The sequence below is a fragment of the Labeo rohita genome, chromosome 5 (genome assembly GCF_022985175.1).
Source record: "Labeo rohita strain BAU-BD-2019 chromosome 5, IGBB_LRoh.1.0, whole genome shotgun sequence".
NCBI classification, from domain to species: domain Eukaryota; kingdom Metazoa; phylum Chordata; class Actinopteri; order Cypriniformes; family Cyprinidae; genus Labeo; species Labeo rohita.
The window spans coordinates 8,161,406-8,183,434 of record NC_066873.1 but is presented as its reverse complement, the minus strand read 5'-3'; the positions used below and the strand labels follow the sequence as shown (position 1 = coordinate 8,183,434).

The 22,029-nt window shown below is 36.8% G+C and overlaps 1 protein-coding gene across 6 annotated transcripts in view; it reads left to right on the top strand.

The window, feature by feature from the left end:
• The window catches only part of mast4 (microtubule associated serine/threonine kinase family member 4), a 104,281-nt gene that overhangs the window by 25,403 nt on the left and 56,849 nt on the right, over window positions 1-22,029 (top strand). For 4 of the 6 annotated variants that reach the window (XM_051109033.1, XM_051109032.1, XM_051109031.1 and 1 more), the window contains exon 3: window positions 3,853-3,980. In XM_051109033.1, the coding sequence (XP_050964990.1) occupies window positions 3,853-3,980 (128 nt within the window). Of the gene's footprint in view, window positions 1-3,852; window positions 3,981-21,073; window positions 21,401-21,422; window positions 21,556-22,029 lie in introns of those variants that run through there. The other 2 variants (XM_051109037.1, XM_051109038.1) reach the window with 2 other exon arrangements.

Sequence of the window (22,029 nt, the reverse complement as noted above, 5' to 3'; positions counted from 1 at the left end):
TAATAGTACGTGAACGCGCATCCCAGAGCCTGTGCTACACAAGCTTTTGTGCTTAAAGTATGCAAATTTTTATTTTCCAAAAAAAATGACAGATCGTTTCTCTAGATAAGACCCTTCTTCCTTGGCTGGGATTGTTTAGAGCCCTTTGAAGCTGCATTTAAAAAACATTTTGGAAGTTCAAAATCGGGGCACCAATGAAGTCCATTATATTGAGAAAAATTCTGAAATGCTTTTCTCAAAAAACATAATTTCTTCACGACTGAAGACAAAGACATGAACATCTTGGATGACAAGGGGATGAGTAAATTATTTGTGAATTGTTGTTCTGAAAGTGGACTTCTCCTTCAAGGGTTTGGAACAACATGAAGGTGAGTAAATGATGGCGATTTTCATTTTGAGTAAACTAACCCTTTAAATAAAACATGTTTCAGATGGGGAAAAATTACTTATATAGCACAAAAAGGGGTAGTTTATGCAAAAAGTTCTGTTTACTCATTGGACTGAACTAGTTCCAGGTCTGTTGGAGCAATTTTATTAATTTATTTTTTTAAAGAATTGAAAGAATTTTTTTTTTTTTTTTTTGGAGAGAGACTGTGTGTTTGAAATTAACAAAATGGTCAAATATTTAATAAAGTATAGTGCCATTTAATTTTTTCCGTTTAACTTTTTTGGAAATGGCTCTGCAATTATACCGTTTTCATTAGACGGGAAATTGTAACCACCGTATTCGACTACACTCTGTTCCCTTTGATGTTTGTCTTGCTGTTCCCCAGTGTCTGACGTGTTGAATCAGGTATATAGGGCACAATGTTGAAATGTGCTGAGGGTGTCTAGCTGGCATTTCCTCAGTTCTGTGGATGATGACTATGTGGAAGCTGTTTCGCATTGAGCAGGAATTGCAATTTTCCTCCTACGTATCCTGTTTTTTTGACCTAGCTCTGTGACCATGTAGAGCCCACAAACACATAAATATGGGTTAGCAATAGGTTGTCTGGGAGACGATGCTATAGCTGAACTAAAAGTCTCTTTCTAAGAGAAAAAAAATATAAAAGGTTTTATTATTTTAAAAGGATCATCTCTCACCTCTCCTACACTGAAAACTGCAAAGTGATCGGTTCAAATTTCTAGTTTATGTATTTCAAAACACTATTCTTTTTATTGCCATTTTTGTTACACTGTAAACCTTACAGCAGTGAGGTATTGCTAGTTGCCTGGGAGAAGATTTATTTAGTATGGACAAACAGCTGCTTATTCATATGTAGAGGACATTAGAAATCCAGACAACACTTAATCCTGAAGAACACTTGAAACATAAAACATAAAGTGAAGAGCAGGACAGATATGCATGAATAGACACGTAATACTAATGGTCAGGTAAATCCATTTTAATCACATGGAGAAATTCTGTTTAATACATTTGATTGCATTTTATATTTGTAATAATCATCTCTTATATTGTCTTGACTCAGATTAATTGAAATGAACACTGTAATGATGCTTTTGTCATGGCCTTACAACCCCTGCTGTTCCTTTTTTTTTTTTTTTATTTTTATCTTTGTTCGCATGGACAATCACCGCTCACATTTTCTTCCTACAGTAATGCATTATTTGCCATATAAGCAGTTATTTGGAAATAACACATCAAATATTTGCTTCTCTCAGTTGTATGCAGCACGTAATGCACCATGAAAACAATTCCTGAAATATAAGACCACAACAGCGTAAATGTATCATATTAAACTATATAATTTGGTTCTAACAGATTTAATTTAGTCCGACATGACTTCTCAACCAACAAATTACATTTGGTATGGCAGCTCAGTGTGGTGAAGGTATATTAGATTATCAATCTAAACTCTGAACAGATCGACGGGGGGCTGGAAAAGGATCAGTCAAGGTGAAGAGGCCGTCCCAGTGCTGTAATATGCTGTGAAGAGCTTGAATGTGACCGGAATATTGGTCTGTCTGAGCTTCTTTCTGTTTTAGTGCACTGTAAAAAAAAAAAACAATTTCTTGAGTTAACTTAAAATAATTTGTTACCTGGCTGCCTTAAAATTTTAAGTACAGTCAACTCAAAAAACTTTTATTCAACTTGAAATGTTAAATTGTACTAAGTGACAGCTTAGATACTTGAGTTGATTCAACTTAAATTTTTAAGGCAGCTGGGTTACTTACCTTGCTTTTAAGTTTAACAAACACAAATATCTAAGTTGTCACTTAGTACAACTTAACATTTTAAGTTGACTAAACTTATTTGAGTTGACTGAACTTTAAAATTTTAAGGCAGCAGGGTAACAAATTATTTTAAGCTGACTCAACAAATTGTGTTTTTTGTTTTTTTACAGTGTGGATGTGTGAAGTCAGTTCTCCTCAAGTTAATGCTAGTGTTCTAGCAGAGTTACCGCAAGACTAGTTCATCGTATTAATTATGAATAATATGCAGTAATATTTGACAAACAGTGTCCCCCCAATACATGCCCTCGTTTTGAATAGTAGGGCGTTATATATTCTAAATGTAATAATTAATGTAATTTATAGGGTTCCTCTTCAATAATTTCATATAATTCCAATGGTTAATATGTACAATTCATCTTTCATATGCATTAAAGCCAATAATTGAGTGGCTAACTGAGTGAAATCATTCCGTTTGAATTGCGTGTTGCTACTGTGATGTACTGTATCTTCAGTGAAATATAAGGGAAAACAGTATATGCCTGCATGTATGTCATAGTCAAAGCATTCAAAGATTCATCTGAACGGTAGATTTATTAACTAAATTGTCAAAACAATTTTAAAATGCACAAAATATGATACACTGTTCATATACATTGAAATGTTAGTTTGTACAAAAAAAAAAAAAAAAAAAAAAAAAAGATTCTGTCATGTTGTTCCAAAACTTCCAAAAAAAAAAAGGGTAACACTTTATTTTGATAGTCCGCTTTCGACATTCTACTAACAGTAAGTAACTTTGCAACTGCATGTCAACTAGTCATTAGAGTATTAGTAGACTGTCTGCTTAATATCTTCTAACACTCTTCTAAACTTTGCAAGTATATGTCAACTTATTCTACTAACCCTAAACCTAATCTGACAGTCTGCTCTGAGTTAGCAGACGTGTAGTTGCAAATTCATGGGAATTAGTTGACATGTAGTTGCAAAGTTACTTATAGTTAGTAGAATGTCTAAAGTGGACTATCAAAAAAAAAAAATAATAATAAAAAATAAAAATAAAATAAAACATATTAAAGAATGTAACATTTTAAAGAATGTTACAACAATACTGGACCCCGTTGACCTTTTGTATGGACTGAGACTGAATCACTGAGATGCCTTTCAAAATATCTTCTTTTGTGATGTGCATAAGAAAGTATGTCATACAAGTTTGGAACAACATGATGCTGAGTAATTGTGTCCTTTTTGTTTAAGAATGTGTGATGCAGACTAGTGAACTTTTTTTTTTTTTTTTTTTTTTTAATGAGCTCAGCATTTTTAGTACATAGTTTTTGCATAAGGCACCAAACATAAGTGCAACAGTCAAACTTATCCATGCAGCGCACTGTACAAACACATTATGTGTGAACAGTTCTTAAGTGGCCAATTATTTTTGGGTCTGCCATACAGAAAATCAATGTGGGTATTCACACAAGTCATGTGTCTAGCTAACTGGACAATATGACCTGTGCTGCTCACCATTCACATGTCTATAGATGCTGTCATTTGGGTCATGTTGAATGGCATATGTTTGTTATGACATGTCCGTTATGATGTACCAGTGAGTCATTGCCTGTGAAACAGCGAGGCACTCCCAGAATCCACTCTGATCTTGTCTGAACAGATTTTTCTTTTTCCCAGGGAAGTACCTGCTGCCATATGCCTCAACCCAGCAGACATGGTCAGCTACGGGCTCAGAGACCACCAACCTGGTGCGCATGCGCTCACAGACCCTTGGCAAATCTGCACCATCTCTCACAGCCAGCCTGGTCAGTATACCAGAAAAAAATTGAGTTTAGCCTAATATCATTCATGTGGTAGGTTCCCCACTCGCACACTAGGGGGCATTGCTGTATCACTTTCACTGATATTAACATTAACGTATAAAAAAAACAACTTTAGTTTCTGTGCAGCTGACTTACAGGATGTTGCTTTTAAGCAGGGTGCATTTGGAAACCTTCTGGTGTTTTGGTCAAAGAAGCAAACACAAAAGAAAGAGTCAGGCATTTGGTTTGAAATTAGAACGAAGTCTTATGGACTGGTGAGAATTGCTAGCCTGATCTGACTGTTCTGAGAAAAATTGTAGCCACTAATTAATTAGAAAAATGCATAAAACTTAATCAAACTCATTCCAAGGGGTGGGTGAAAAGGTAGCCCCTGGTCTTGTAGCCCCTCCCCTATACTGTTTCTTTCTTTGCATCCAAACAAATGGCTCAAAACACATTGAATGGCAGTTTGTAGTACCAAACATAGTTTCAGTTTTTAGACCCCGTCTCGAGGTCCTTTGCTGATCCTGCTCCCCTCTCTTTTCCCAATGCTTTCCTGTCATCTCTCAACTGTCCTATCTATCAAAATACATAAAAGGCCATAAAAATAATTAAAGGGACATTTCACACAAAAATGAAAATGCTACCAGAATCTACTTGCCTTCATCTGTTTTAATTTATTTAACACTGTTACACTTATGGAGTTATTTCACAGAATGTCCAGCCTGCTCTATTTCTTACAATGAAAGTGGTGACCAGAGGGTGTCAAACCCAATAAAAGTACTGTGGTTGACTTGTGCGAAGAACAGTATTTACAAATTCATAGTATAAAGAAATTAAGGATTGTAGCAAGTTGGAGAAGCAGTTGTGTTGCTGGATCAGTAAAATTGTAAAGTTTCTTTCGTCAGCTTTTACAGCTTGGCTGACTGTAGTCCATAACTTTTGACATTCTAGCAGTTAATAGCAGTTCCATGGACTTTCAATGGTTGGATAAAAATTAGATGAGAATATTAAAAATATCATCTTTTGTGTTCTGAAAATGGAAGTCCTATGGGTTCGAAACAACATGAAGATGAGTAAATGATGACCGAATTTCCATCTTTGTTTGAACTAAACCTTTAAAAAGGATATAAAGTCTACTCGCAGTCATTTCTCTGAGTGTATAGTGTGAAGTAAATAATTATTTGATACAATTATTATTGATTTCTCAGTTGCACCATTAAATTGTGTAATACTTCTATGTATCAGCATTTATCACTGAAAAAACAATATTTGTTGACCGAAAATAAACATACTTTAGTTTGTCTATAAGACCTCACATTTTTTTTTTTACGAAGAGCCATGTTGACCTTAATGTAGCCATATACCGATTCCAATTTTTTTTTTTGACTGAATACCTTCAAGATTAAAGGAGTTTTTTTAAACATTGTTTTTGTCTGTATTGAGCTGGATGCTGTGAAGATATCCTGAGAACCTGCCATGTCTTATTTGCCTCTCCTGAGCCGTGGCAAACAGAGGTCCAGGTTCCATGTTGTGCGCCTGATTGAAATTAATGACCACAGAGAGCAGGGTCAATGCTGCAACAAACAGAATGTCATTTACTTAGCGGCCGTATCCGATCTGCTTTCATTGGCACCTCCTGAGTTTCTCTCCCTCTTCCCTGCTGAAGTAAACAGCCTTTGACCAGCTTAGATAACCAGTTGAAACCATATTACTGGTTTCCTGTATTAGGTATGCTGCTTGGGGTTGGAAAACGAGATCCAATTTTTATTCAGAACCTTCTGTTCAGTTAAAATAAAAACAATAACAATAACAAAAGGAGATCAATAATACAGTAACAAATGATTCCAGTTACATTTGTTCCTATTGGTTCTTGTCTTCAGGGAATGACTCGTGACACCATTTCCTTGGTGTGGACAGAATACTTAAGTACTCTGCTTCCATTTACAGTGCAATGTAAGACTTAATTTTTCGAAGCTTTAAGTCTGGATTTAATATGATTCTTGAATCTGATTTAATTAATCTTATAGAAGGACTCTGAATTAGTATAATGGATTAAAAAGTTACTAAGTAGGTCTGTTTTTTGACTTACTAAACTACATTTATTATGTGTAATTGGAAACTTTTCATAATGCTACTTTTTAAATCCTAATTTAAATGCTTAAAGATTAAAATCTTCATTAATATTGCTAAATTAATAAATATTTTCAAATTACTTTTCAGGAGTAATTTCCATTAAAACCAACAATTTTCCACCTAATATGTTATACAAAAAATAAAATGCATAAAAATAAGTAAAGAAATAAAGAAATCAAATAAAGAAATAAAGTATTGTGCAGCTTTTCCAATAAAGCTGTAGTTTTGTGCAAAATGTGCAAAAACTGTGATCATATTTTATTATTTTGTATGTTTAGGATACTAGAAAGTGCTTATTACCCTTTTTCAAGATAAGGGAGTCACTATTTTATTTTAAAAAAATGTTAAAAATGTCATTTACACCGCCATGTCCATTACACAGTGATAGTGAACACAATATGTATTGTGAGATGTAGTGGAAGTAAAAGGAAAAAAAAAAAAGTCTGAGTTTCTTTTGATTTTTATGTGTACATGCTGTTGCTCTACAAAAAAAGAATTGTTAATAGAATCCTGTCTCTTCTCTCAGTGTTTGCTATCATCTCAGCTGCTTTGGCTTTATCAGGCCGTTTACATGACCCTGCTTCTAAATTGGCCTCCCTGAAAATCAATGATGGCTGGGCCTTCCCGCTTTGCGCTGACTTCCATTGAATTGCTAATGGCCTTTTCCCCTGTGCCATTCCCGTACTATCTTTTTGGATGTTCCCCCTCCTGCAAAATACAAAGGGAAGTAGTATGTCTTGGGAATGTTAACACTGTTTAGTGAAAACGAGTGCCTGTGGAGTAGGCCGACGGTTCATATGTGACCTTGGAAAGATATTCCTCACACACAGAGAGAGCTTATCTGTTTTTCCTTTGTAAACCACATGTGGAGGGTATATGGGCTTTGGCTTTGGTCTGTTTGGATATTCAGGAAATTTGTAAACTGTATGTGTTGTTGGAGTCAGTTGGGATAAGATAAAATGTGGTTTTGTTGTTGTTGTTGTTGTTTTTTTTTTTTTTCTTTTTTTTTTGCGCAGTGATCATGGTGGATATCTCTCTGTTTTATCAAGGGGATTTTGTGTTTACTATGCTTTCTGCTTTTTATCGAGTCCTCTTCACAAGAACTCTAGGAAGAAGCAAGAAAAAAATAGTTTGTGCTTCAGCGGAAATATGTCTGTCTAGGCGTTTTGTGGTGTTGGATGTGTATTATCTCAACAAGAAAATACTTTAGAACCTTAGAATTGTCCAAAAGGACTGTTAATCATGAAGTTAATGGAAATTATTTAGGGGGAATCAACTATATGAAGGTTTGTGAATAATCTTTGACATCTTATGTAGCAGCGTGCAACTTTAATTTTGCAGTCAGCTGTTTTATGGGGTACATAATGCTTTATAATGCCTTTTTTTAATGATGCAACCCAAAAAATATGATTTTTCATAACAGATTATTGATAATCTAGCTTCACTATAGAATTACAGTAGCTATTCTTTTACCTTTTGTATTAATATTTGAGTGAAAAAAAGCCTAAAAACAGTCATGTTTGTACAGAATTAATGTGTTTGGATGAAAATACAGTTGAATGCTATATTAGTGTGTCGAGTTGCGACATTGCATAGCAACTGTAAACAGTCGTCAGTCATGCAGTATTTACACTAGACATGTGAGACATGGCGTGACGTGTTGAAATGAAATCATTCCTATGACAATCAGCTTTGCTGTCTACACTCCAAGAGCTCATCTGTGACTAGTTTTCTGTTAGGAGTTGGAATTTTTCAACCATGTGGTGGGTATACAGTGGTTTCTGTTATGGCTGTAAATGGAAAACTTTAAACAATCATACCATATCACATCACAAATAATCTTTCTTTATGCAAACATGAATTATTTGTTTCTTGTGGAATACACAAAGGAATGTTAAATAATGAACAAATTGTAAACTCTGCTCTTTTCTATACGTTGAGTGTGGATGGTGAATAGTGACTTTTTTCGCTTGCCTTCCACACAAGCTGTGAAATCTGAATGTAATTTAGCATGTTATGTGTAAAACACTGTCCAAATTGCCAGGAGAGCTTTTCAGATGTGACCAACACCTTTTTCTGTTCAGTTTCTTTCCTAGGGGATTTGTGCTCCATAAATCAAATTGTCCCAGCAGACCTTACACTGTCATATCTGAAACTGATAAATTATGCAATTTATTAGAAAGATTTTGAATCGTCTCTATGCTCTATTGGCAGGTCTGCTTAGGGCAATTGCGGTTTTTATGAGTATCCAGCAGTAGTCGCACAGGGTAGAATGCAAATGACGACTACAAAGGGATTATTTATTCGTTATAACACTGCAGGAGTCACAGTGAGTCACCAGAGTTAAAGGTCCCCTTAGAGAACATTTTCATCATTTCCCAAATCCTGTCTAAAATATAAAGAGATGTTTGTATTATAATATAATATAATATAATATAATATAATTTAATATAAAAAAATTGCCATGTTAGTATTTTCAGGCAAAATACCATAGAGGGTACAATTATGGTTATTACTGTAAAACTAAATTAATACATTTTATTAAATTGATATAAATGATTTATGATTTCCATGATTTATAATTTTGGTAGAAATTACCTTAGTAAAAAATTAATGGATGTAAAATGCACTTATTTTATCGTTAGTATAGTTAAAATATATTGACATATTTATTGACATATTGCTCAAGACTTACTGATATAAAAATTGTAATTAAACCTAAAATGTAACTCCTGATGAGGACTGTATGAAGTGCATTTGAATTAAATTAAAGTGCATTAAGTACAAAATTAGTTGTTCCAAATTTAAGTATACCAGTTTTATGTACTAAAAGTGCAATTATATTTATTTTTCACTTGGGTAGGGGTGAACTGGTATTAAAATTCTGATATAAACCTAAAAGCCAATTATCATTTTCACGTTGTGGTTAATAACAGACAATAAACAATATTCAGTAAACAGACAATATTCAAATTCTGTGCTTTATTAATTAAGAAATAGTAACTCTATAATAAGTGTGAAAAATGGATTTTCAATTTGAGATTTCCTAAAGATTACATTTTAAAAGTGTTATACTGTAAGATTTATACAAAAATACAAAAACAACTGTATATATTATAACGTATACTGAATATGTTGTATTTTCTGGAAAATAAATTGCACCAGGTAAAAATAGCATTGAGAAAAATAGCATTGAAAGAGAGAAAAAAAGAGCAAGAAATAAAAAATAACACACATAAGTCACATCAGTGTATACAGTGAATCGCATTCGGAAATAATGTAAAATACCAGTAAATAAAATACAATGTTTACAACACTTTATAAACGTGTTTTAGTGCCCCTTACTTCACAAATTATAGCGACATTCATTAACATTTAAAGCAAAACAGAAACTACAGAAATGCGCTGTTTTGCGTGTGTTAACTGCGCATTTAATTTGCTTTGAAGTATATTAGCCACAGACCTTGAAATGTCTACAGTTGTTTTATTCTTTACAATTTCACCCAAAAGGATGTTTATTAAATATTTTGATTTGATGGTATTATATAGCTTGAGGTGTTTCATTGTCTGGCTTAAATCCAAGAGGAACTGGTCATAGTGGATGTTTGCTGAGACACAGCCAGCACTTCACCATCTGTGAATTTTAGCTTTTTCTACTATCTGAATTGTTTACGTGTTTGTGATAGTACTAGTGCAAAGTCCTCAAAATGGCCCTGACTTTATGTGGGTTTGTCCTCTCCTCCACCTCAATCTATTTCTCCCTTCAGCGAGCATTACAGCTCGTCATGGTGTACCATGAAGCACTTGTGTTTTCATGCTGATTGTGGACCCGTTGAGCCAAACAAATCTTAGCCAGATCCACTGTAAAAGAGAGCAAAAAATCTGATCATAGATCAGCGTGAAATTTTACCCTGCTTCTGTCATGGCATCTCATCTGTCCAGAGCATGATTAACTCTGACAGGAAATCAATACAACTCCTCCTGGCCAGATATGGAGATAAGACATCATAATCCTGATGTTGAGGCTTTGTGGCCGCGAGACCCTCTTCATTATTTTGGCCAGAGATGTCCTTTACTGATAACTGAGTCTTTTGTCTTAGCCTGCTTTCTGAGCCAGAACCGCAGGGCAGGAAGAATAACGTCACTCAAACCGACAGCTTTTCAGGTTTTATGTTTGTGCTTTTGTTGTTGTTTGATTGACAGACATATTGGTTGGTATTTGGTCATTTTAAAAAGATCTACCATTTTTCTTTTTTAATTTAATTTATTTATTAAAATTAAATGATTTGTTTTAATGAAATTTTGTTATTTAGACATCTCCATAGTGGTCAGCCACTTGCCATTTGTGTTTAATGTTCAATGTTTTAAGAATTTTTCTTAAGAAGAGTATTTCTGTCCTTTCTTGTCGCATTTTGCATTGGCGCATATGTCCGTTTCCCTTGACTTTCAAAATCATCTCAGGAGGGTTATGAGAGGTGAAAGCCTCGTTTAGTAAACCAGAATGGAATTACAGACATGCTGCATGTCAGTGTGTACGCAGGGAGACGGCAGTTAAATGGGAACTGTCTTTCTGATGAAGTGGGAGCAGTTGGGATGTTGAACCCTTGACTCACTGGCCCGTTCCATTTTGAAATGGTTTTCTGTTGAAATATCACTGCATTAACGACCAGGTGAAATATGACATTGTTTGTCATATTTTCTAACCTTCAAAGTGTTACAAGATGGTGAGATATAATTGGAATCAAGCAATAAAAATGATATAGTTCAGTGCAAATTTACATGCCGTTTTATCCAGGGATGGCAGGTATTGGCAGTAAATAAATAAATAAATAAATACAAACAATAATGAAAACAAAATGAACACTATAAATGATTTCCACAGTTTTTCCCAAAAATTAACACAATGAACAATGTTTAATCTTTTTAATTTATATGTAGCAATATAGCAATTGGTGTTGTCAGTATAGTTAAAGTTTTTTATTTATTTTTTTATGTTTTTGAAATCAGTCTTATTTTATGTTATTATTCATTTTTTATTCTTTTTTTTTTTTTTACAATACAGTTTGCATCCAAGCAGCCAAGGCTGTATTTATTTGCATATTGTCATTACAGTAATGATTTATACTTTAAAATATATTTCAATAGAAAATGTTCTTTTAAATTGTAATATTTTGCAGTATTACACTTATAAATAATATGCAGTCTTGGTAAGCATAAGAGACTTCAAAAAAACAAAACAAGATTGTAATTATTCCAAACTTCTGACAGTGATAGTGTTTTGATTGGTAGTGTAGCAATAACTTTATGCTTGCATCACTTTTACTAAAAGTGCTGCTAAAGTTTTAAATTGATTCTTTGAAACAGACCTTTTGAAATGTTTCACAGCAATGAATAAAACCTTGAATATAATCTAATGGATGGGTTTAGAAAATAGATAAATAAATAAATTTTGTGGCAGTGTTGCTTAAACTTTGTATTGCCAGATCAAGAGTCTTGCCTTAATTGTGGCATTTGATACAATCATATAATATGATATCTAAGAATGTGGTTCTGTTGCATGACATCATTATGTGCTCTGATGTTATATTCGTACTGCAGGTGCTCTGTGGTGGCCGTCAGGTTTGCCCTTGGTGTTTGATGTGTCAGTAAAAGCGTGCTGTTATCAGGTCTGGTGGGACGGCCTGTGACTGGAATGGTTTCAGGTCTGTGAAGCCGCGTTGTGTGTGTGTGTGTGTGTGTGTGTATGTTTGGTCTCTGCAGGCCCCTGGCTCATATCCTTACAGCCCTGACAGACTCAGATGGGCTAGAACGGAGCCGACCTCACAGGTCACTCAATCAACCTTCACCACAGGCCCCTCTGCGCTCACCTCTGAAGCCCCTTTCCACTTTACGTCTCTTTCGCTATCTCTCTATTTCCTTTAGACTCTAGACTTCCATATGGAAGCCTCTCAAGTCTTCCACCCGCTGAGAACAAAGAGGTCTCCCACATCCTGTCATGACCATTGGCCAAAGCCCCCCTTCTTCACCTGTGATGACCTCAGCAGGACCCTGCAATGCCCATCTCCCGTGTTCCCTAACCTCATTCATTTTTTTTTTTACCAGTATCAGAAAGGATGCACAATGTAATTTATGTACAAAGTGTCCTTTGTTGGTCCTAGAACTTCCTATCAAACAGTTATAAGCCTATCCACCACTCTAATCCTAACCCTAACTCTAATCCTAACCCTAATAAGGCTTCATAACAAATCTTTATTATGTTTTTCATGAAATTTACATCTTGAGAGGAGCTCTCTGTTAGCATTCCCCTTCATTTCAAAGGTTGTTACTTAGTCAGAATACATGGCCTTTCAGTAGAGAAGCATGGATTTTACCACAGAATGGTCATGGTTATAGCATCTGCAAGGGATTTGAGGAGTACAAAAAAAAAAAAAATAATAATATATATATATATATATATATATATATATATAAATAAAATAACTTAAATAATAATAATAATTATTGTTATTATAATGATGTTTAATGTATTAGAAAATGTATTTCTTAGGGCTGTCAAATTTGCCTTGAAGTGATAGTTTAGCCAAAAATGTCATTTACACTCATGTCATTCCAAACCCATAAGAGTTTTCATTCAACTTTGGAGCATAAATGAAGATATTTTTCATGAAACCTAATAGATTTATGTCACTACATTGCAAGTCCATTCACCATTTTTTTTTTTTTTTGCCCTCATAATTATAGATGTGAATGTGATGTGATCACTGTTGTATGATCTTCTACTCAGTGATCTTGGTCTGTCACTCTATTTGCGCAAGTATTTACTCTCTAGGTTCTTACTGGCCATTCACACAGAACACATATTTGCTCGAGATGCAGTGCTCAGGAATGGTGTTTAAAATAACCAAAGACTGTAGAATACCCAAGACTTGTCACTCGTATAGTTTTGAATGGGGAAAGATGCAATGCTCATTATGGCCGTGAAGCCCTGTCTTCTTAATGAAAGAGCCAGTCGTTGATTAGTAAAGTCAGCGCGTCACTGCAGCTGCTGTTAAAAGTCCCAGTTGCTATAGAAACAGTCAGCGTTCTGAGACATGCGCTCAGTACTGCGCATGCCCCCTGGCTGATCTAGCCTGAAAAATAAACTTTTTTTAACGCTATTGGAACATAAGGAACGATATTTATAAGACAGTTTGTTGTCAGATTTCATTGGTGATTTCAAATATGAAATTTAATTGTAAGCTTGGTGAACAATTTTGGAGAATTTGATGTTTCCCTGTTCAAATAGATAGGAGCTGCAATTGCTGCCCTAGAGGCGTTTCAAAGATGGCCACCGAGTGAAATGACTTGCCTTAAAGGGACTTCGAAAAAACGCAGCCAACAGGCAGAATGCCACCTACACCATGTTGCCATCAAATATAAAAGTTACATGCCAAACGGCTCTGCTGTAAACAAAAGCTTGCAATGCTTGCCCCGCCCCTGTGGTCTTCTGATTGGTCCACTGTTTTGGAACTGACATTGATAAACTGCTGCGTGTAAAAGTTTAAACTCTTTTAATTTGACAAGGGGGCCTTAAACTCGCAACTAACATTGCAAAAGATGCAAATGCAACGGTTATACACACCCATTTAGCGCAGACTACACACGAGGTAGTCTCAGCCTCAGATGTCACACCCACAGACCATTGGCTGAACGTCTGATGCATATGGCACACTTAGCTGGAAACATTTCCGAAGTTTTAAAGTTATCATCAGATTGGTTAAATTATACAGGATTTCCGGGAGACGTGTGTTCTTTGACGTTCGCCTGGAAAAAAGATGGCGTGATGCCAAACCCCCTCACAAAAGAGGAAAGCCGTCGTGTTTACAAGTGTGACATTGACCATTAATCAGGACCAGTTAACTCTGGGTTGTCAAAAGTATATGAAAAGTTAAAAGTTCATGGCATAGAATCTTTAAAATATGTCTAAGAGTTTTACATACCGATCTGTTATTGTGGCAACATTTCCACGGCCCTAAACATTATGCGGCACAAAACGAAACGTGATTGATTGCTTGACCTGTCAGTCATATGGCCTCTTGGGTGGGCCTTGGCCATTCAAAGCGGCCAAGGTTCCCAGACCTTCTGCCGTCAGTCTAAAGGTTTGGCTTCGCGAAACTACACACGCAGTAGTATGTTTTTAATGGGAAAGTATTAACTGCATTTAATTAAAAATTAAATAACCGATATGGTAAAAATTATGTCGGTTAGAGGTTGTGAATTCTGGTATCAATTACTTGGATTCCTCGTCCAGCCCTATATTTATAAAATGATTGTGAAAGTAATTAAAATGATGTGTAGACAATGATTTTTTTCTTAATGATTTAATTTAGAATTTTGTTTATATATAAAAATTTAGGGTGTATCAATACACAGTAGCTATAGGTAGGTATACCTCAGTTTTGGGGTCACGGTTTGATACGAGTTTGGTACAGTAGGAATTATGTTTTTTTAATTTATTATTTATTTAACAGACAGTAGTGCTACATGTAGCATGAACAGTTTTTTTTATTTGAATTAGACTGTATATTTTCTTGCTTAAAAGCAAAAACAGAATGGTCTGACTTTAGATTTTTGAAATGATACAACGTAATACACCTGCATAAAACAAAAACAGCAGATGGACTGAATGAAAATGCAGATTTATTCTCTGACAGCAGGTGGTGCTTATGGACCAGCAGCAGTGATGTAGAGGGGTCATTCTGTAATTGTGGGTATATCTCATGTCCGTAAAGTATATTTTTAATATATTTTCATCAATATAAAGCCCTGATGCTTAATTTTCTAGAACACAATTATATTTTTCCCAGTCATACTACTATATGTTGAAAAAGCCATACCTTTTGTTCAAAAATGATGTTCATATCACATACAGCCCTGGTTGCTCATTCTACTCTGCATTTAAGCATGAAAATGACCTCAAATATAAATTAATTTCAAGACATTTGGGTGTGCGCTTCAAAAATAATAAGTGTTTATTGTGATATAACTTTTATTTGTGTCAGAAAAACCGTTGTCAACTAAGTTACCCACTAGAAAACCCCCCTCAAAAAGGAATGGTTTGTCCAATTCCCACATAATTTGCACAGTATGATGATATTTCCTCTAGAAGCACATGGATGAAACACTAGAAGGCATGTTGTCTCTCTTTCCCCTAATATTGGTTGAACTAGCAAACCTGTGTCAAGAGTGGATTAATTACTTAATTATTATAAGTATTATTGCTGCAAATTTTAACAAGACAATTTAACTAAAACTTATGTTTTGTTTATGAAAATTTATTTCTAAACATACCATATGCTCTGTAGTTCTAGGCTTCCATGTTGAGTATAGGCCCAAAACACTAAAAATGTTGACTAAGTTACCTGTCAACTGTGTTAACCAGTAAAGGACATGGTGGACAGTAGCAAACATAGATGGTATTTAATGCACATATTCCTACAGATCACCTTTATTTATATAGCACTTTATACAGTATAGATTGTTTCAAAGCAGCTATGTAAGGTCATGTTTGGACTTTTGGGAAACTTTTTTCTTCACATTGTCAAATTCTAAATGTATCCCTAATTATAGAATGACCCGGAGTTTCCTTGTTTAGCATTGTTTCCTTGCATTCATACCCCATGACAAAGAGCAGCTGCGCTAATAAACACTACTTTAACATGCATTATATAGAGGTAGGAGGAAAAGAAAATCCCATCAAACATTTATGAAGATGGTCAGTTCATCTTAGAGATGCATTCGTATAAACCCCCACATATTTGTCTTCCTATATTTGAGCATTGTGAACAGTGAGCTTAATCTGCATGGTACTGTATTTTCTCCTCTTTACAGACTTTATAAATTGTTTTAATTGTGTGAATGTTTGACACCAATAATTATCCAATTTGATCACATAATTTGAAATTAGCGTTTTATTGTTCTACCTAAAGACTGGAATACTGTAGGATCCAGTGATGTTCCAAAACCAACAAGGATGTTGTTGTATGTGAGTAAATTACGTCATGCGAATTGCATGCAGCAGTTGACTCAACTGTATTCCTCATTGAATGTATTTCCTGCAGTTCTACAGGAAATAAGGGTGATGGTGTGAGTTTTCGCTTTTGTCAGTGAAGTGGTTTCCAGCCAATTATGTTTTCAATTCCTACATGGGTTGAAAAGCTTTGTTGTTGAAAACCGTTTCCTTGAATACACTTGAGAGGAAGTTCAGTGCTTGCATTCATACCCCATGACAAAGAGCATTTCCAAAACCGAATGAGAAATGACAAGTGCTTAACAGTAACAAGTTGTCTCTTTTACTGTAACATTAAAAGGGAATGTTGTAATTGTTCCCTTCCCCTACCATTCACTATACTTGCTGAATCGGGACTAATTCTCCCAGGATAATCTTCCACAATTGTTCCTCTACAGAGAAGAGACATATTTTAATCCAAGTTCTTTGCCTCAGTTTGAAAGGATTTTAAACTCCCAACGTCAGATAACGCTTCTTATCATTCTCTCACCAAATGAACACTGTTCTCCTGCAGGCAAACTGTGGTAGGTGAGCTGACGAAGAAGAGTTTATTACATTTTTACACGTTTGACCTTCTAAAATCATTTTCGTACATATTTTGCAGGTAACTGTCAATGTCTTTTGTGCTACTCCGTAACTGGCATCGTTCAAGCTTCGCTGGAGAAACAAGGAGAACTGGGGGGAACCCACTTAATATTCACATGGCAGTCATGGTGAATTGAAATGAATGAGTGAGAAAGACTGAGAGTTTGTGAGTGTGTTGGAGCGAGAGAGACAGTGTGTGTGTGTGTGTGTGTGTGTGTGGGAAGGTGAGAGAATGTGTAAGAGAGGGCGAGCAAGAAAAAAAAACACACAGCAGACTGTGAAATGGACGACTGGGATTGGCACGATGGTCGTCGCTTAAAGTTTCATCTCTACATGTTAATAAGATTGCACCGCTGTATGACACTCCAGGACAAGAAAAGATTGGTGAATATATGCCTTAAAAATACCACTGCAGCTGTCCATGAAATCACACTATATTGACTCCCAATATGTAGCTGGTTCTGGGGATAATTAGTTTTTGGAGGGCATCTTATTGGGAAAAACCAGGTCATACCAGTTTACAGTGGTCAAGTTAATAGAACATAGTTGGGTTGTTGGTAGTACAAAATGGTCTGCAGGATGGACCTTGGCCTTACCAAATGATAGTTTAGCTATGTATAGCTGGACTTTTGACTGTAAGCAAGTCTAGTGTGCTTGGTAGCTTATTTTGGCCATTTTGTTGCTGTATCTGTAAAATTACCAAAGCTATAACCATAGTTACCAACAATATGTGGTAAATTTGCTTCTGAGTATCACAAACAACAGACAAAGCGCAATATTTTGTCTGGAGATACTGTATCGATTCTCAAAAATGGAATATCGATATTTAGAAAAAAAAATCATATAAGATTTATGACAGTTGCTTCATTTTGAGCGTTTATCCTGACCGCTAGATTGCAGTCTACTTATCTCTGAACCTAAACAGTGACAGGAAATACTAGCATAAGGGCACGCCACTAATGCTAGCGTTAAAGGACGATGAAAGAATAGTTCTGCTCCCGCGTCGGTGTAAAGTGTGGCGTCATTTCGGGCTTTTGAGGTAACGTTCGGTCCAGGACACGGCAAGCAGCAGAACCGCCACGCGGCTGTCACCCGTCTGTACAGCAGAAGCGCCCCGTGCAGCCGAGGCAGCTCCCGCGCCGTGGTTCCGTTGCTTGCCGCGTCCCACGAAAGGGCCTTCGCTCCAGGCCCGATAGGGTAGCTGCGCGGCTGCCCGCCGCTTTCTCTCGTAGTGGGGTTGTTTTGTGCTCGCGTCGTGGTCTCGGTATTTATTGTTTTACAATTCTTTTGTTTTCTTTAGGAATCCTGTAAGCACTTTATTTTTTTATTGATATTAAGCAGATGTAAAAAAAAAAAAGATCACATGTACATAAGTATTCACAGCCTTTGCATTGACACTCAAAATTGAGCTCAGGTGCATCCTGTTTCCACTGATTATCCTTAAGATGTTTCTACAACTTGATTTTGATTTGAGTCCACCTGTGGTAAATTCAGTTGACTGGACATGATTTGGAAAGGCACACACCTGTCTATATAAGGTCCCACAGTTAAAAGTGCAGGCCAGAGCACAAACCAAGTCATGAAATCCAAGAAATTGTCTGTAGACCTCTGAGACGGGATTGTATCAAGCCACAGATCTGGGGAAGGGTACAGAAAAATTTAAATATTGCAATATTGAAGGTCCCAATGAGCACAATGGCCTCCATCATCCATAAATGGAAGACGTTTGGAGCCACCAGGACTCTTCCTACAGCGGGCCGCCTATGGGATTATCTTTGTGCCAATAAGAATGAACGTAACTTTATAAAACTGAACGTAACTTTCCAAGAAACGATCAAAAATATGACACTGCAAAAGAAGAAAAACACAATGAAAATGAAAAAATGAACTCAGTCGCACGAATTTAACATGCTCTTCAAATATGCCTCATTCTTTGTTAATGATTTTCAAAGAATCGTTTTCGCGAATCATGGATTCTGAATGCGTTGCCACAGCTTTCGCTTACGCTTCGCAAATTTTCGTTTGCTGTTTTGGCACAAACCTCTCGTGGGGGCGGGCTTAACAGCGATCTACTCTGATTGGCTAATGAGCTTTTGATGGACAGTTGCTCTCTGACCTGGAAGCACAGACGGTGACGTCAGTGGCGCGCATATTGGAAAGTTGTTGCGGTGTGCAATACGTCGTGCTTTGTTTATATTAAGTATTAATGTTATTAGTATTTCACCTACGGTCATCTCTTAGTTTCTAAAGATGAGCTCCCAGGAGAGACACGGAGCAGCATCATCTTCCACCTCAGCTTGTCCCTCAGGGCAGCTTGAAGTAAGTTTGTGTTGCTAAAGTAACGTTAATCAATAACATCGATAAAAGTTTTATTCATGTACAGTGTGCAACAGTTCTGATAGTTTCTATAAACAAAGCACGACGTATTGCACACCGCAACAACTTTCCAATATGCGCACCACTGACGTTACCGTCTGTGCTTCCAGGTCAGAGAGCAACTGTCCATCAAAAGCTCATTAGCCAATCAGAGTAGATCGCTGTTAAGCCCGCCCCCACGAGAGGTTTGTGCCAAAACAGCAAATGAAAATTTGCGAAGCGTAAGCGAAAGCTGTGGCAACGCATTCAGAATCCATGATTCACGAAAACGATTCTTTGAAAATCATTAACAAAGAATGAAGCATATTTGAAGAGCATGTTAAATTCGTGCGACTGAGTTCCTTTTTTCATTTTCATTGTGTTTTTCTTCTTTTGCAGTGGCATATTTTTGATCGTTTCTTGGAAAGTTACGTTCAGTTTTATAAAGTTACGTTCATTCTTATTGGCATAAAAATAATCCCATAGCCGCCCAATTATCACGCTGAAAGAGCTCCAGCTCTGTGGAGAGAGGAGAATCTTCCAGAAGAACACCATCTCTGCAGCACTCCACCAATCAGGCCTGTATGGTAGAGTGGCCAGACGAAAGCCACTCCTCAATAAAAGGCACATGACAGCCTGCCTAAAGTACTCTCAGACCATGAGAAGCAAAATTCTCTGGTCTGATGAAACAAAGATTGAACTCTTTGGCCTGAATGGCAAGCATCATGTTTGGAGGAAACCAGGCACCTCTCATCACCTGGCCAATACCATCCCTACAGTGAAACATGGTGGCGGCAGCATCATGCTGTGGGGATGTTTTTCGGTGGGAGAAACTGGGAGACTAGTCAGCATTGAGGGAAAGATGCATACAGCAATGTACAAGGACATTCTTGATGAAAACCAGCTCCAGAGCGCTCTGGACCTCAGACTGGGGCGACGGTTCACCTTTCAACAAGACAAAGACCCTAAGTACACAGCCAAGATAACAAAGGAGTAGCTACAGGACAACTCTCTCTCTATATATATATTTAATCCATTTTGGAATAAGACTGTAACATAAAAAAATATGGAAAAAATGAAGTACGGTGAATACTTCGCACTGTATTGCCGACACATTTTCTTACATTACAGGCCGTTGGCAGGTTCACCAATTAGTTAATTTTCGAGTGAGGAAACACCTTATAGTTATACTGGTTTCTGGTTTACCTGACTCTGATAAAACATGTTACACAGGATGCATTCTTGTGTTCAGAAACCTTTGCATGCATTTGCCAAAAGCCTAGAGCTCATTGCACAAGATGCTGAAAGAAAAAACATGTGAAAGGCGACAGAATGACCAGAGACATTGTCTGCATATTTATGGCAGTAGCAATGCTTTAAAATGGAGAATCTGAATCTAAAAGACTCTACTTTAATTGTGCAAGCTTGTTTGTGTTGGAAGGGAAGAAAACTCTTCCTGTCAGCTGGCTCATCACAATAATGAAGGAAGTGCTTGCAAACTAGCCATTACAGGATGCCCCGTCTACCCCCATGCTCTCATTGTGTGGTCTTTCCATCTTATTCCTGCCCAATTCACCCTGGCCGTGACCGCTGAGCTTTCTGACCTTCACTCCAGACTTCTTATCTCCAGCTCCAGTTGAAAGACAAATAGGAACTCAATACCGCTCAACATCAGCTCGCTAGCACCATTGACCAAATGTAGACGCACACACAGGATGCCAGCTGCATTGTTTAGTGCTGGCAAAACAAAGCACAACAGGATTTCCTGTCTCTTCTTTCCCTGCAAACAGTCACTTTGGGGCGCCACAAAATGTGCCTGTGTAGGGGGGAATGAATCGGCGGCCCTCATGGGATTTTACACTAAATTTCAGCTGCTGGTTTTCACCCCCCTACCTCTCTACTCCTCTCTCACCCCTCCTGCGTTCCCTATCTCTCCCCCTTCTCCATCAAACACGCGTTCACAAGCTCTCTCTTTTTCACATGATCACATCCTCTCTCCTCTTCAAACACGTACATGCTCACACATTGTCCTGAAGTTCAAAGAGAGCGAAACGGCGACATGTCAGCTGACCGGCCCCCTCCAATCAGATAAGTTCTGATGTAAGTCTTTAGCAGCTGCTCGGATCAGATGGAGCGTGCCTGTAGGATCGTGGGAGCGCTAGAGGAGGCAGCACGGTGCAGTATGGCTAAGTAGCGCCGAGATGCGCGCACACACAGCGAGAGAGTGCGAATGAGAGAGTATGCGCTCTGCCTCTCCGGCATGGATGAGTCCAGCATTCTGAGAAGACGCGGGCTACAGGTAGGGAATATAGAGCGATACGGGGCGTGGGTGTTTGCCGCTTCGTTGGGAGTTTTGAAGCTTTTGCGTGAACACTTGGATGTGGAATGAATTACAGAATAGAGTCTGTGTCTTCGCATGCTGATACATCCAAATGCTGCACCGGAAGACAAAATGTGAGTTTTGTAACTGAAAAGACTGCAAAGTTCAAATATTGGTACTGATTTCTGTGTCTGTGCAAATAGTTTATACCTTCAGAACTTGTCAGTTTCTTTTTAAACAAGATCAGCAACTTTACAAAACTGATAGAACACAAGAACATTTTCTTTTTAAAAGAAGCTATCTTTGTTAGACTGTTCAATTCTTGGTAATCATAAAAAACTTCATAACTATGTGTATATTTTTGAATATTGTATTTAAGCTGGATTCTGTGTAAGATAGTTTCAGAACAGTTTAATAAATGATTTTAATAATCAGCTGGACTTTTCCATCTTAGTGTGTAATTTGTGTATTGCCAGTAAATTTTAATGTAAATGAAATGATCCAAGATGTGCACGATTTTGAGAAGTTAATGCTTTTTTGTATTCATTGTTGTACGCCATTGTCACTAACATATTCCAAACCAGTATGACTTTCTGCTGCAGAACACA